General features: G+C 39.5%; 1 protein-coding gene across 1 annotated transcript; it reads left to right on the forward strand.

Moving 5' to 3' along the window:
* Nucleotides 1–7131: 7131 nt before the first annotated feature.
* kcnj12b (potassium inwardly rectifying channel subfamily J member 12b) lies at nucleotides 7132–15334 on the forward strand. Its single transcript, XM_069149809.1, has 2 exons — nucleotides 7132–7689; nucleotides 10593–15334. The coding sequence occupies exon 2, from the start codon at nucleotides 10703–10705 to the stop codon at nucleotides 11963–11965; it is 1263 nt and encodes a 420-aa protein (XP_069005910.1). The 5' UTR covers nucleotides 7132–7689; nucleotides 10593–10702; the 3' UTR covers nucleotides 11966–15334.
* Nucleotides 15335–17249: the final 1915 nt, after the last annotated feature.

Below are 17249 nucleotides of genomic sequence, written 5' to 3' on the forward strand. Positions count from 1 at the left end.
GAAATTATATTCATATTTCAGTTTATAGTTCTGTACATTGCACAGTGATTTTGTAATTTATAGACGTACTGCTTGTGTTTCCATTAAAATTTTACTCGACATGTTGCTGTTCTCTAAGTTATTTACATTTTGTTCCACTAGATGCAGCATAATACAACATTTACTCTCCCTGCAGAGGTGAAACAGGAGATGTGACTGTAAGTTTCTAAACCATAAAATCTGTTCAAAGCAAATATGAAGCCGTTCCCCCGACAAAAATATTTGAGACAAATAAAAAAGAGTGGCCAATTTAATATACGTCACTATTTTCATTAATACAATATATTAGGTAAAAGGCAAAGGCAAAATTTATTTGTAAAACACCTTTCGTACCTCCAGGTAACACGAAGTGCTTTACAGACTCCAGAGGAAACAAGCGAGGAAAACAATAAAAGCAGTCACCATCAAAAGCACACTGCCACAACACAGAGATGTCAACAAAAAGCTGCTGAACAGAAACATTTTGAATTTAGATTGAAAGCTGTCTCAATTCTCAGCTCTACTGGCAGCCTAATAAAGATTTTTTTTTTATTTGGCAGCCTTTGCATAAGATAAGAAAGTTTGTTCCATTCTTTAAACACTCATATTACTGTTACGAGTTTAACTACCTGCATTTCAGTATCATGATTTTGCTACAATTCACAGAGAAATGCTTTACGTGCTTCAATCGAAGAGTTAAAAAATCACATAAGCACCAAGAGAGCACCAGAAAACATTGTTTATTTCTTCTTTATCTACTTGTCTGATCTTATCTGACTGACAGAGCGTCCATAAATGACATGTGTCTGTGATGCTGAACGCTACTGTAATGATGAGCAGAACCTGCTGTAATGTACACGTTAACAACACGCTATCATCTATTTTCAGGTGTAGTTGTACTAAAAGAAGAGGAGCTAAACTAAACTAAACATTTCTTATCATTTTCATTCAATATGTACATTATTTGACCAAAGAATCAGCTAATCTCACCTCAAATCTGCTGAGACCCAATACAGGATAAAGATATAAATAATGCATGGATGGATGGAGCAGCTAATCCTTTGATTGATAAACTATCAGAAAATAGTGAACCAAATTCAAATCATGCTTTGTCTAAAAAGCAGTGGAATATCACAGAAGACTGTCAAACATTTACAAGCTGTAACCACATAATTGTGCAATTTTTATACAAAAAAATGTATTTAATGTGTATTAAATGTGTATTTAATGCTGGAAGTTGGAGGTTTTAGCAAATTGCAAGCTCTACTTACACAGTTCTGCTGGTTAATGGTAAAGAAAAAGCACAGGAACTATATGATACTTTAGATAAAGCAAGGAGGAGAGGCAGAACAAAATACACATTAATGCTGACGGGTTGATGAAACACAGGAGTCCAAGAGCTGGTGGGAAAATCATAAAGGCAGGAATGAACCAAACATAAGAGAGGAGTAATTTCAACATAAAACAGGAACCCAACAAATGTAAAGGCAGAACCATGACATGTAAATTATTATTATTATTATTATTATTATTATTATTATTATTATTATTATTATTATTATTATTATTATATATAATGATTGAATAGTTGCCCACTAATCATCTCTCCATCCTAATTGATTAATTGAAGGATGTTCAAGTTAAAATCACCAGTTTCTCTCTCATATCAAGTATCCATTGGCATCTTACTGACATAACATAGACCTTAAACAGAAAACAATTAGTTGTCAGTCAGTTCTCAGCTTGTAAAAGATGACCTTAGCTGACTTCACAGGATATCGGCTTCCAAGGGAACATGTCCCTTGAGGAGAAATGACACAAAAAGAACAAGTCAACAGGTGCTTGTTGGCATCAGACCACCGAACATACAGAGTGTGGAGATATGGATCAGGTAGTTTGAACAAAAGCAAAGCTGACATGCTGCCTCGTTATAAAATCCTGAACAAAAACCTCTGGCTGTGTCGCTCACAGTGTGTGTCGCTCACAGTATGTGTCGCTGCGTGTTTTCAGGAAAGACATATCCCAAACATTTTTGCAATCACCTCTGGAAATCTGTTTTATTTATACGATGACTTCACGCTGTCTTTTTAAGAATCGTGGTGATAAGTAAAACTCATCACATTACTCAAAGATATGTTACAACCTGCCTCAGATAACTCTTAAAACGTAATCTGTTTAAACCTTTGATTATCTTGAGTGTTTTAAGAAGAGCTTTTATGAGTGTTTTCGTATCTCTAAGTCTTCCAACTTTGTTCTGTAGAAATACAGTAATATCTCCAGAGATCTGGTAACTGTGTACATTATAAATCCCAGCTCTGAGTGTCTGTGCGGAGGACCTGTCTCGGTGTGGCTCTGTTCCTTGGAGTCACATTCCTAAAGAGGAACATCACAGCTCATTAAAACCCAACACTCCTCTTTCCTTCCCTGCGACTCTAAACTCCAGTCATGTGAGATGACACTTTGAGCAAAGCTGATGCTTAATGTTGTCCATCATGGGTAGATAGTAATGGTGCACCTGTGTTCACTTTTGTGAGCTGCTGTGTTTTGGTGTATCACAGCTGAAACAACATGAACACCTTTTCTGCACTCGTTCTTTGAAAATCAACATGTTTTTTTCCACATCAGGTATGATTGAACATAAACATAAACATAAAGAACATAAACCTGTACTCTGCAATCTGAGCAACATGGTGCATCACCCAAAGATTTAGTTTGAAATGTGTGTGTGTGTGTGTGTGTGTGTGTGTGTGTGTGTGTGTGTGTGTGTGTGTGTGTGTGTGTGTGTGTGTGTGTTTGTGCACACCTGCGTGGTTTGTTCTGTGTCGAATTGCCCCACAAACTCACCAGGTTCTCATGACTGATCAGTGGCTGATGTAGAAACACCAGCACACAGGTGCACCTGCTCAGGCTGTAAAAATAAGTGGCCCATTTAGTCATGCAAAGATCAATTACTGCATCCAGCACAGAGGCTGCTCTGATCTGCGAGCGCAGCCTGCATCCCCCTACAACTATACAATTGTGTTTACACTGCAGCTGACAGACACTTTGATTATTTGTTTCTTTACATGTGACACAAGTCTGTGTTTTCAAATGAGCAAAGAGCTGCATGAACTTTTTTTTATCCAATTTCATTTGAACTACAGTGTTATAAAATCCTGTCCAGAGGCGTGTGACCTACATGCAACTTGTTTGCTCAAACTCAAATTTATCAGTGTTTCCATGACAATGGATAAAATCCTACATCGTTCACCTGAGACAAATATAAATTTGGCACCAACCAGTTTGGCAATACCAGCCTCGGCATGGAGGACGACGAGGCTGATTGGTGTTTGGGGAAGTATTGTGATACAGTCAACTCGTGTATGTGCAGTGAGTGAAAGGAGCCAGGAACAAACAAAAACTGATGTGAAGATAGAAACAATATTTCTATTGAATTTAGACACTTAAAAAGCCATAAACAGTGATCCGACATAAAAACATTTATATCATGCAACCCACATGGTTAATAACACTGAAGATATTATCTGTTGTGAGACTTTTCAACAAACCCGGACCATGACGCTAAACTTTTCATTTGGATTATTTTAATAAAAATTGTCCACACTCACTATTCACTAGTATGAGGTAGAATAAAAAAAAAAGGTAAAATATTTTTATTTTTTTTTACTGAGAGACCTGGATTGAAGCTCCACTCCTTACACAGTGACTACTTTTATTATGATGAGGCTGGATGTTCATTAGGCTGATCTGGAGCATATTCACTAACTGGAGCAGGAAGGTTAGTGAATAGCTCCTTAAAAAAAAGTCCTGTGTCTTGTTCTGTACAGGATTTCTCTTGTTGGGTGGGAGCACAACGCCTCTCCTCCCCACTCACCGGTTGAGTCGGCTGCCAACTGAGACTTTCTACAGCATCTCTTCCTTTGTGTTTGTTCTTTCTCTTCCTTGTGATCACTGCTGTACAAAACACGCCTGCAACCATTTTGGCGGAAGGCTTTTTCAGTGACGTTAGCTTTATTCCTAAAATGGAACTTTTTCTGCTATTTTTTGTATCAAGCTAAAAAAAAGAGTATCAGTCATCGGGCCCCTGTAATTTAGGAGAATGCTACAAGTTATCCTGGTAGCACAAGATGATACTTTGGATACAGCAAGTAAATACTGGGTTAATCCCTTAGCTGTTACAGAGGCAATAACCTAGAATTATCATTGTTATAACAACAACACTATTGGTGGTAAATTGTAACAGAGTAATAATGGGGCATTGATATGAGTGCAATAATACAAAAAACATTTAGAGGTAATAATATAAGTTATAACCCTACAATTTCCTAACAATAATAGGTTATATCAAACAGTAATATAAAGTGTCATCATTACCAAGATACTGCACTATGAGGTCCTTCACTCTGGAGAGTTACCTGTTTATTTCCTCTCTTTATGTTGCAGCTGAAATTATACTACTACAGCACAAACATTAGCTAATAAGGAGGTAAATGTGCATAAAGTAACAACCCAAGAGTTCATTTTAAAACTTAGCAGTAGATTATTATATAGAGATAACAGGAGTGAACTGAAGAAGCACATAGCAAGTGAGCATTAACAGCAGGAGTACTGGTGCGACTGACTGAAACAGACGGCTACACAGTTGTATAATTGGAGTACCTGCCATGCTGCTGATCCTGAGTGTCCTGCCAGAACCTGTTACTCTCCTATCTGACTGAGCTTTGAGTAAACATCCTGTGCTCTTGCTGGTGTCTTCTGTACCACACAGGGATAACCACAACATGACGTTACACTTGAAATGAATCGGATGTGTGCTGATGATCTGAAAGGTGATCGAGTGTGACCCAATGCTGCAGCTCGTAGCTCGAGCCTGGCCCACTTTGTCCTGCCGCAGTGAGGGGGCCTTTAAATAACTCGCTGGGTAAGAGGTATCGGCCGGGCTCTGGGCTCGCTCTGTCCCGATAGCACACTTCACATTCCCATCTGGTCTGCCATCCCCTAACTGAACCCGTAACCCATTTACAGACCTGACATCATAGTAAGAGTTTACATGTACAGTTACAACAGAAGCACACGCGCACACCAAGAAACATTTTTGTCAAACAAAAGGCGACATCGTGAAAAAAAAAAGTTAGGTGTTACATTTAGTACAGCTTCTTTTAAAGATTCCTCTCAATGAAAATCTGCTCTTTCTTCTTTGCAGTTTGAGTTCCTCTTTTTATGAAAAAAAACAAAACCTTTTAAAAGGTCATTTCTAATAAATATGACCATTTGGATCTACATCAAATCTCTATGGTCACCTTTAGTTGGGATTTATTACAGACCTAACATTAATATTGTTATTTATTATTTTGTTATCGTACATGCATTGTCTGACATAAAAGTGTAAGCCTTGATTCCAAAAATACATGAAGATACATTACACTTACTGCCGTAGGAAACACAGATCCAGCAGGACTAATGCTCACATAGGTCAAATATGATTTCCTATTATATTTAGAGAACTGTTACTGAGACCACCCCGGCTTAACTTCCTTGGAGGCCGTCACATTGGCGTGTCACGCACACCTTCCACCCGTCTCTCTGCTCTGTGATGACCACCAGTGAGTCTGTGAACTACTAATACTGCTTTTGTCTTGTGAAACTCAAGAATTTTAGATTCCTGGGTAGAGCGGTGGTGGCATGTTTTAAAAAAAAAAAAAAAACTAGGTGTGTTGATGCATACATATGCGGATACATACAATGAGTGTTTGGGAATGATTTGTGGTTGCATAGAAGTATTGACTGGTACTTTCAGTCTGTCTGTCCTACGAATTTGTCCAGATTTACACTTTTTTTTAGATCCACACTAAATTGCTCTGATGGCGATGATGGTGGTCAGTACATCCAATTCTTTGATCGAAACTAAAATATCTCGACAACTGTCACTAGGATTACCATGAAATTTGATGGCTATATTCGTGCTGTCCTGTGGATGACTTCTAGTGACTTCAGTGATCCTCTGACAATTCCTTTAGTAACACCATCAGGTCAACATCACTGGTCAAAGCATGTGACATATGGACAACACAACATGGTCACACATACTATGCATCAATGAAGATTCTGAACACAGCTATTCATGCTCTGGAAAGGTGATAAAGCGCTATACAAGTACAGACCATTTACCAGTTACCATTTAATCTAATGATCTTGGTGATCCATCATTTTTAAATTTGTGACACCATCGTCTCAAAGTTTCAGTTTGTCCAATACTTTGATTTACAACTAAATACCTTCAAACCTAATGACATTACTTTGAGTGTTAAGTAATTAATAACAGTGTGATGACTATTTCACCAGAATATTACACCAGCTGAACATTAGTTTTTTTTCTCATTTTGACTTTGTTTGCATGCTGAGGGGTAATTTAGCTCAAAAGCAGTACTGTACTTGAGTAGCCTTACAGTACAGCTTGTCTGTAGACTCCTGCTTTCAAAAACTTCATCTTGGTGTTGCGAAATACAGGAAGGTCCCCAATTTCCTGCTTCGCCCAGGGATGCACACACGTATCAGGCAAATGAGAAAGAAACTGCCTACATGGGCTTTTTAAAAAAAAAAATGGCATGCTCAAGAGAAGCGGCTCTGCTTTCTGAATGAGTCAAAATGGAGACCACACCACCCACTCTGTGATCTGACGGTTTTAGTTAGAAAAAAAGACGACATTATTGAGTTGGATAATGAATTAGAAGTGTGACATGTACTTCCACAGCATTCCAGACAAGACAGAAAAAGAAAATGAGTGTGGTAATAAATATTAATTGAACTCATTCAGCAGCAGCTTTGTCCATTCTTTAAAGCAATACTATCACAGAATACTGAATAAGAAATAATCCGTTGTCAAAAAATAAGAAGAACCCAAACAGATCAGCATGGTCTAGTCTGTCTAGTACGCATCAGTCCCGAATGAACCAGTTGGTTCTTTCACCAGCGATGGTAGCTGACCATCAACACTTTAAAGGGGAAGAGCATGTAGTCTCCAAATGCCAAGTATCTACAGTGACACTGTGAGAGGGAGGGGGAGGACGGGAGCTGAGCAGTGAGCAATAGTTCACTAGATGTGGGATACAGAGTGGGATCTGCAGCAGAACAAGATCAGATAGCAGATATACTAAGAAAGTGTGAGACACGTGGACGAAGAGAGACTGTCCATGACTCTAAAATAAGCTGTGAGGAATTGATTTTTTTATTGGATTGGACCCAACAGTCCACGTGAGCCCTATATGCATTTAATTTGGGATCGCTGTGATCAAGTCGTTGTGCTATTTTGGGGGTCAAAATGATGAGTTCAGTGCCTCACTAAAGTCATTTTGTAGTTTCTGGTCTGTTTCTGATCAGCTGGATATCAATCGAGCGGTTACTTTGGAGCACTTGACAGTTGGAGTGATTGTAATGTTCTCCTCATTTAGTGAGGAAAGAGATGCATTGAAACTAGGAGGAACAGACATGAAGATACTCCACGGCCATTTACTTTTCTGCCCCCGGAGGATAGAGTGGTTCTACCCATAACAGAAGTGACGAGGGGAAGACAGCCTGAGGACAAAACATGCAGCAGTTTGGATAGAAAACTGGGAGACCTGGAAGAAAAGGAAAGTTGGAAATCAACATTTATTGGGATCATTTGCGCAGAAGGTAAGCTGCTTGTCATTTTAGACAGAAAATCTATAAATTTAGTTCTGCAAACGCCCTTCCTTAGATTGACTGACTTGTGGATTTTCTCGAATCGTCCAATCCAAATTTATTTTCAGTGAGAACAGTTTGCTGTGATACATGTCAGCAGGGAGAAACACTCATCACTGCTCCGATGTTAAGATTACAGCCCAGCAGGCAGAGTGTGGATCCTGAGACAGGCGAGGAGCAATCGCACAAAATATTACATATTAATATCCCTTGGACACTCAACATTCTGCTTCCTAGCAACTAGACTACTGAAAAAAACAGCAACTACTGCATAGAAGAAACATATCCATACACAAAAACTCAGTCACAGGCAAAAAAAATTCACATTAATTGATACCAATTGCCATCCCAGAGTCTGAGCTTTAAACTTTAAACTTGAATCTGCACTAAAAGTGTATTCAATTAATCATCTACTTGCTATTTTGTTCCATGTACCTGTTCTGTTGTCAGTTTATTGATGTCTATCTATCCATAGCTACAGAGTATTCATGGTGGGGACATATGCACAGCAGCCTTTATGACCCCATTTGAAAGTTGTATTAAAAATAAAAGAAATTCTTTACAGTCTGAAGCACCTTATTTGGTGTTTAACTGCATCTTGCCTTGAAGAAACAAAACAAAACCACCATGAGAATCAGTGCTTTATGAGCTGAGTGTCCCCAACCAATCTTGTTATTCTCTGATGTTCTCAGATATCCTAAAGGACAAAAACATAATCAAAGTCAACCACAATAAAAGTGATCTAAAGGGAAACACGTTAAAGCCAGTTGATGACCCTCGAGTCTGCGCTGTAACTTCAGTGTTGTCATAACAGCCATGTCATGTCAGTGAAACCTCCCATAATAAAGCAATAATACAAAGAAGGACAACAGTTGAACATGAACAAAGCAGCATCTCGCATAACCATCGAACTGGTCTGAATATCATTTGGTGCTGAAGATGCAGGACCCAAATTATCTGCATCATATTTCACCGTCTTGTATGTGAAGTGAGACCTTTGCTAACACTAGTCCATGTGGATCGCACCCTGTCAGTCTGTTGATCCACCGGTCCACACATGTCTCTACAACGATAGGATTAGTGGCAACACAGTATTCGTGGTTCCCGGAGGATCAACTGCAGCGATGGTTTCTTTGGTGCCAAACAGCACAAAGACCGTTGTATTTATGAGTGAAATGTCTTGATGGCTATTATGAGATGGATTGCCAGGAAATTTGGTACATACATTCATGTTCCCCTCGGGATGAAATATAACTACTTTGATAATCACCGAACACCATCATCAAATCAAAATTAATTTTTTTTGATTTGTCCAATACTTTGGTTTATGAACAAGTACCTCTGATGACATTCCCATCAGCCTCAGCTGTTTGTGTGCAGTTCTACAGAGTTAATATTAGTATGCTAACATGCCAAACTAAACTACAGTAAAACTAAAAACTATGATTCCTGGTAAACGCCAGCATCAGCATCATTGTGAGCAGGTTAGCATTTAGCTCTGAACACTGCTGTACCATAGCCTTGCAGAGCTGCTATCATGACTGTAGACTCTTGAATTGTCTCGACTATGACATTAGACAATTTGACTAAAAAATATTTCAAGTGTTAGCATAAACCTGTTTCCAAAAAATGTCCTTGGATCACAGTTGTTCTCTTTGTTGTGATATTTTTCTGTGTAAAACATTCAGAATGGTTTTCATTCAGTTTAGCTGAGGTGACAAAAGATCACATTTACAGCACTTTCTATTGGAGAGACATTATATTTACACCTCAAAGTGTACCTCAGAGTTCGGGGTCTGGATAAAGTCTCCATCAATTCCTGCTATCAAACCATTTGTATCTCTACTATGAATCCCAGTTTTCTGCACTATCTTTTTCAGTCCATATTACTGTCCAGTCCAGTCTCATAAGGGAATCTCACAGCCTCATCACAGTACTCCAGTGACTCTAATAGTTGTGCCAGCTGGAGGAAACAGAAGATACGTCACATAAAATGGCAGGGCATTGGATTAGCTGGCTATTTCTGTACCTTGTTGATCAGTGAAATGTGTATTGTATATACCGGAGTAAATCCAATAGAGCAGGAGGAAAGAGGGGTAAGACAGGCATTTAGATTTGCCATACAAATACATAGAAAAAAATTAATGCAATCTATTAATTAGTACGTTATCTTTTGAAGCTTCGTCTCACCGAGAAACACAATTTTCAAAATAGATAAATGTGTCAATTACATGTTAATTGTAAAGCACAAATTAATAAAACACCTAAACAGTTTCAAAACACAGATTATTTAAAAATGACCTTCATCACTTACATAATGTCTAAACTGGAAGAGAATAAATCAAGAAATGTAAATAAATCAACCGTGAAAAATGAAACTACAACAATATGCTTCAGCTGGGAAAGATGTGTAAACTGGCAGCTTTTGTTAGAAACGAATCCTTCAAGCTTTTAAACATGACCATGTGTGAACCCTGAAAGACGTCTGTACACTTTTAATCACACCCATAAATTACATAAATCATTGTGTATTGAGTAATATTGGAAAATTGTGATTTGAACAAATAGAGAAAAATTGATTTCATGCTGAAAGTCTGGGAAATTTAAGCTGAAGTGGAACATCACTGTCATTACGGGTTTGACTAATGAACATGATGTGTAATGCAAATAGCCCTGGTGACCTATCATATGCAAATAGCCCTGGTGACCTATCATTGTCCGTGGCTGCATGGTAATCTTGATTCTTTATTTAAACAAAGGTAAATGCATTTGTGTTTTGTCCTGTTACATTATGTCAATGCACTTTACAATTGTACATAATGTGTATAAATATTCTGTCTATCCTTCCTTCACAGAAATCTGACGGTGACACCGAGCCGTGCTGGGCAGAGCTGTGCACTTCCTGCGAGCCTGGTCAGTTTTATATGAGCCGGGCTGACTGTGCGAAGCTGTGCCCCACTGAGGCATGAGTGTGGGAAGGGCCCACCACCACAGCTTCCTGTCCTGTGACGACGAAGGCCTTAGACTCAGTACCATGCCTGCTGTGGGCAGCTTTGGCAATGGCAAGATCCACACAAGACGCAAATACCACAGCCGGTTCGTCAGCAAGACTGGCCAATGCAACATCCATTTCTCAAACATGGATGAGAAGTCACAGCGGTACATATCGGACATTTTCACAACCTGCGTGGACATCCGCTGGCGATACATGTTCCTGCTGTTCAGCCTGGTGTTTGTGGTGTCCTGGCTAACGTTTGGCTTGGCGTTCTGGGTCATTGCCCTCCTACACGGTGACATGGACCATCCCGAAGGGGACGATAGTTTTGTACCTTGTGTCACGCAGGTCAACACCTTTGTGGCAGCTTTCCTGTTCTCCATTGAGACCCAGACAACCATCGGATATGGAGCTCGCTGTGTGACGGAGGAATGCCCGTCAGCTGTCTTCATGGTGGTCTTTCAATCTATCATGGGCTGCATCATTGATGCCTTCATGATTGGTGCCATCATGGCCAAGATGGCGAGGCCCAAAAAGCGCGCAGAGACGCTACTGTTCAGCCACAATGCAGTGATCGCTCTGCGTGATGGGAAGCTGTGCCTCATGTTCAGGGTTGCTAATCTAAGGAAGAGCCACATTGTGGAGGCTCACGTGCGAGCCCAGCTGGTGAAACCCCGCTACACGGAGGAAGGCGAGTACATCCCCCTGGACCAGATCGACATGAACGTAGGCTATGATAAAGGTACAGACCGCCTGTTTCTGGTTGCACCTCTAACTGTCATTCATGAGATCGATGAAGAAAGTCCACTATTTGGCATCAGTAAGCAAGACCTCGAAACATCCGACTTTGAGATAGTAATTATACTTGAAGGACTGGTGGAAGCCACAGCCATGACGACACAGGCACGCAGCTCTTACCTGCCTTCCGAGATCCTGTGGGGCCATCGCTTCGAGCCTGTCATCTTCGAGGAGAAGAGCCAGTACAGGATAGATTACGCCTACTTCCACAAAACATTCGAAGTACCGTCCACCCCCAGATGCAGTGCCAAGGACATGGAGGAGAGAAAATTCCCAACTTCTGGTGCCAACTCCTTCTGCTATGAGAATGAGCTGGCCTTCATCAGCCGGGATGAGGAGGAGGAAGATATTGAGAAAGAGAAAGACAGGAAGTGTTTGGAGACGGCCACTCCTGGACATGAGCAATCGACCTCCCGTCGAGAATCAGAGATTTAACCTGTATTCTTTGTTCTGTTGTTTCTGGATGCAGAGGAGCGTCATGTGCAGAGACCCATGACTGTCATTCTACTGACATGAGGACATGACTGAAGACATTTCATCATACAAGGATGAAACTCATCATACTTTGGAGGAACTTTTTGTGCTTTCCTGAGATGGTTATTGAGCTTTATCCACTGCAAACAAAACTGACATGTTTTAAATTTCAGATGAGCCTAGTGATAAAGTGCATGACAATAGCATAGTTTTATATCAATATTTCGAGAAATTCTCTGGTGGGACTATCTGAAGGTACTGTTCCACAAATATAAAACTATGTGTGCAGTGAAATTGACATTGGAGATAACGTTTAGAAAACCAAACATGGAGAATATTTCTCCAGGCTCATCTGGCAGAAAGTGAATTTGCACCAAAAGATATGACTTGCGAACAACAAGACTAAATATTATACATTATACAATGTCAGTGGTTGACTTGCTTAGATGCCACACATACAGCTAATTTACGTACATACAGTCGGGACTGCACATAACTATGGGAGACACATGACAAGGTAGAGTTATAAATATTTCCACCACAAAAAAGGAAAACATGATGGTATATTATGGTATATTACAGAGAAAACTATTCATCTCTTACTTTTCACTTTTAGACAGTGGGGAACATTTCACCTTAGAGCCCTTATCATGCAGTTCACTTTGATGATGGAGGCAGGTTTGTCACCCAAAACAATGGTTCCTTGATTTCAGTGGCAGACAAAAGAAGTGTGATCATTTGTACCCTAGGACTGTTAGTTTTTATCAGCTGTAACTAGCTAGTTAGCTAAGCTAATGTTGGTTTCATGAGTTGGTTCAAAATGTAGGGTTCTGCTGACTTTGTAAAAATCTAAGCTGAATTGTTTCAAAACAATGAAGTCTTAAAGGTACAGATCTTTGTTTTTTCTCTTTAGCGGCACCTGTGGTGATAAGCAGTAATTACAGCTGTGCTTTTTGGACACAAGCCGCCTGTATGGTCATTCAGCTGGCAGTTGGCACACAAGTGAGTTGAGTAGCTGGCAAGTTGCATAAGCTCCGCCCACCCTGGCGGGCCACCCACTGCTGTGATGGAAAACGTGTTACGAGCTTGTGATATTTTCTAATGTCACCACTGTCACTTAGCTCGCTCATTTGGTAATACTGCAAAGGCTTTGATCGGGGGGCCAACATCGTGTTTCATCATTCAGCAATGCACCATGATTTATTTATTTAAATGACACCAACTAAAACTAACAGGTCCCAGCCAAAAATATTTGTAATCTCACGAGTTGGAGATCCATGTGGATTACATTGCTCTTTACTGTAGTGTGGAGATCTGGAGTCCTTCATATTGTTACTATGATCAGGAAAGATGTCAGATCAGTCTGTTATTGCATTCAATGAGGTTTAGCTTGGCTTTCAAAGTACGAGCAAGACAGAGGTTAGATTTCTGTTTTAGTTTCCTAATTTCCAAGTAGCACTGTATGTTTCACTGTCAATGTTGCGAGGAAAAGAAAAATCCTTTAGGATCAGGACTTATTCTACGTTCTCGTAATGTTGGTTATGACAAACCTAAATTAAATAAACTGAGGGACAGAGCTAATATTAGCCCACACTGATATGGTAGCATCCAGCCCTGGCTTCCACACAGAGAGGAAAGACTTCACAGTGGATTTGCTGATCGTGAACAGGTCTTTTTTTAACGTAACCAGGGACTCCACCCAAAATAATGTCATCTGAGATGCTGCTGGCCTTGAAAGTAACTGGCTGAGGCTAGTAGGCGACTGATGAATCTAGTGAGCTACACACACCATACGTTTGCTGCTTACTTTAGGGCACCACAGGCTTTAAATGAGTAACATCTGGAGAAATCTGCTTGACAGACCCGCTGTGCCTACTTCCAGTTCCTGTGATTGAACTGGAACTGAAACCACCAATGGTGCATTGGTGATTTGAGGCGGAGTTTAGAAAATTCGCATTTGAAGTAACAATGTGTTGTAAAAGGAAATGAAACTGCACGCCTTGCAGGTCAAAAACTCATCGCGACCTGTGTGAATCTAAATAAACTAATTTATAAAGAACCAAAGATGAATAAAAAGCACCTCAAGTTCAACTTTTTCACCTCAGGACACAAAAACACAGCAAGAACAGGACACTAACTGTAACGCCTCACATATTGGAAATCAAAGACTTGACACATCATTTTGGAGGTTCCCAAAGGCAATACGAGAGTCTAATTAAAGTCATTTGAAATGATGACCTATGGGAAACAGAGTGGAGTAATACTGTGTCACATCTGTGCTCTATATCCAGTTAAAAGGCCAGATCCAAAACATATTGACCAAAAGGGAAGTCCTGACACAACACTGAGGAGACACCATATATCCCTCTTCATATTCACATATGGTCTTTTTTCAAAGTTCATAAAAAACTAATTTATTTTTGAATGTTTTCTGTTTAATCTTTCATGCAAAATGGATATTTTTACGACAGTAAAATCCGGATGTTACAATAAGAGCAGACGTAGATGCAGTATCGTGTCATGATAAAGTTATAACAGGAAGTAAAATACTTAATCTAATGATTTTGGAGGTAAAACGTTCAACAGATGATGAGATGTGAATTGGAAAAAGTGAGCGATGTCACATCTTAAATATAGGTGTATTTGGAAATCTGTTTAAACAAATCAAATCGTTCCTTCAGAAAACAATTTAGTTTCTTTCTTGAAGTAAATCAAAAGCAGACAAATAATTTGTCCGTCATAACCGTGTGCGTCATACAGACACACACAGCTTCAAGAGAAGACCCTGAGCCAATCACACGCATGACTACAAATGGCAGATCATTTTTTTATTATTAGAATCACTGACCTCTGAAAACAACCTTGAATAGATGCACTTTATTTAGTTCTAGTATTGAATCTATTGATATCATTTAACAGTTTGTGTTGTTTTTCTATATTCTTGTGGTGGAATTATTATCTTTCCCTCTCTGTTGTTCTTTCATTGTAAGTAATAAAGATATTAGGACAGAGTGTGTACTACTGTTCCTCTTATCCCAGGTGAGATGAATTAGTGTTCCCTCCACATTTGTCAAACTAAAAGCTCCATGTGGGTTAACTTATACACCTGACTGCTATTTCAGCACATTTCAACACATTTGTATTATTTATATACAGTAATGATGACTTGAGCTAAAAATATCAGAATAGGCTTGTTGGGGAAAACAAATGGTGGTCCCACTGCCATTCGCACAAAGAGCAGGGTCAACAACTTCCTGCATGTAAAAGACGGAAGAACTAAAATTTGTATATTTGTCAGGCTGATATTGTAAATAAATAGTTTTTCCCTTTCTTGTTATTATTATTATTATTATTATTATTATTGTTTATGATCTTCTTGATTGAATAGTCACTAAGTATTAATACAGTATTTTAAAGAAAGTGAGTGTTAATAAGTTTCTTGAGCAAAGTAAGAAATACTTTCTTTGCTTCCAGAACTGAAATAATATCTACTGAAATTAACGACTTTGACCTCTTCTTGCTGTCTTCCACTAAACACATTTGAAGCAATCCTGACTCTGATTTGCACCTCGTTTTCTCCTCGCAGGGTTTAGTTTGTCATGTGAGACAACAATTCAAAAAGTCACAGACAAATAAATAAAAACTCTTGTTGATTACCACAATAAAATATGTCTGACAAAACCAACAGTTTTCCTTTTTCTTTCATGGCAGTCAGACACTAAATACATTTGTCTATTGCCTTTGTTGTAGTTACAACAAATAGCAGCAGGAAGGGAGAGGGAGCGGGCTGTTTGATAAACAGGAAGGAATGGACTGTAATTTATGGCTGTGATTTGGTGGGGCCGTATCTGGTTGGGGTCAGAGGTTTCTTCTTTCACTCTTATGCAATCAATCAGGCATGTCTTTGCATTTACACAGACAAGACTTGGCAGTTCTTTTTGATTTCACAGCCCTGTAACCTTGAAAGCCAGAAAAGGACACTGGAAATCATCTGCACGCAGTCACGCACACAGACACACACTCACAAGCCCAGAAACCTGATAGAGCTTTAGTCACTGTTACTGCTACATTATTAGAGTGTAACAGGTTGTTTTTACTCACTTATGTCCCTCTAATTAAAGTCTGCACTGATTAGAAATGCATAAAAGCCCTGTAAATGTGCAACTTTGAGTAGAATATCATTGTGTCCATGTCTCGGTAACATCTCTACCCAATTATATTTGCTATCCAGATCCTGTTTATTCAATTACCATTTAATTTGACCTGACATATTAGGAGCTGAAGAGTGGGTGTGTTGGATATTAAACTCAAGTTTCAGCTCAGTGAGAGTTACAGAATCAACTGTCCCCTTTATAGCATTTCACTTGTAGGGGGTTCTCTTAGCGTTTGTACACAACTCCTGTAGTGCTGTATCCTCTGAGATGGAAGGAGCACTGAGAATAAACCTGGGATGCTACCCACCCACTCTGCAGTGTTGGAGGATGAGAAACCGTGGAGGGTCAGTCTTCCAACATGCAGAGTGGGTTGCTGAAAGGCAAATTCAGCCTTAATTGCAGCGGCTCTATTCTTTCCTTCAGCTGCCCGAAGGAGGGGAAAAAGAAACATGATTCAATGCTAACAGCTGCATTTCCTTTCGTCAAGCCGTAACTCCAGACACTTCAGACCTAAATCATATCCTAGCTGAATATCAGCTGTTTTACTTTACTGCTCCTGAGTGACAATATTGAAACTCCAAAGTTTCTGTTTTTTAAAAAAAAATTAAGACTGACTTGAGTTTACTGATCGTGAAGGAGAGGTCAACGTCGAACACCACAATTTCTTTTTTCATGGGTATTTGGTCCACTTGACTTACAAAAGATAAAGAAAAATAGAATCACCCCAACATGTGACATACTCTCTGTAAATGTGTTTTTTTTTGGAACAGCAGATCTCATATTCAACTTGGCTACTACTTGATCCTTTTCACCCTGCAGGTCCCTGAACTGGGACCAGGCTCTCTGTTGTTTAAATGCAACCTGCCACCATTTTATGAAGGTTGCCAAGAGTCACACATTCACCGGAGAGCCTGCCTATTAATACCAGGAGTAAAACATATTTGTAGCAGTTGCTGTGCTCGTGAGTTGCAGTTTAGAGTTTTGATTAGGTGAGAGGAGTATTTTAACTTTCACTACGGCCTGGCACAAAGAAACTTGTTGTGTGGAAAATGGTCTTACTTTTCTGGTCCATAGAGCCAAGCGATGCTCAT

The sequence above is a fragment of the Embiotoca jacksoni genome, unplaced genomic scaffold (assembly GCF_022577435.1).
Source record: "Embiotoca jacksoni isolate LCO1_2020_lvr unplaced genomic scaffold, fEmbJac1.0.p SCAF_15, whole genome shotgun sequence".
Taxonomy (NCBI): Eukaryota; Metazoa; Chordata; class Actinopteri; family Embiotocidae; genus Embiotoca; species Embiotoca jacksoni.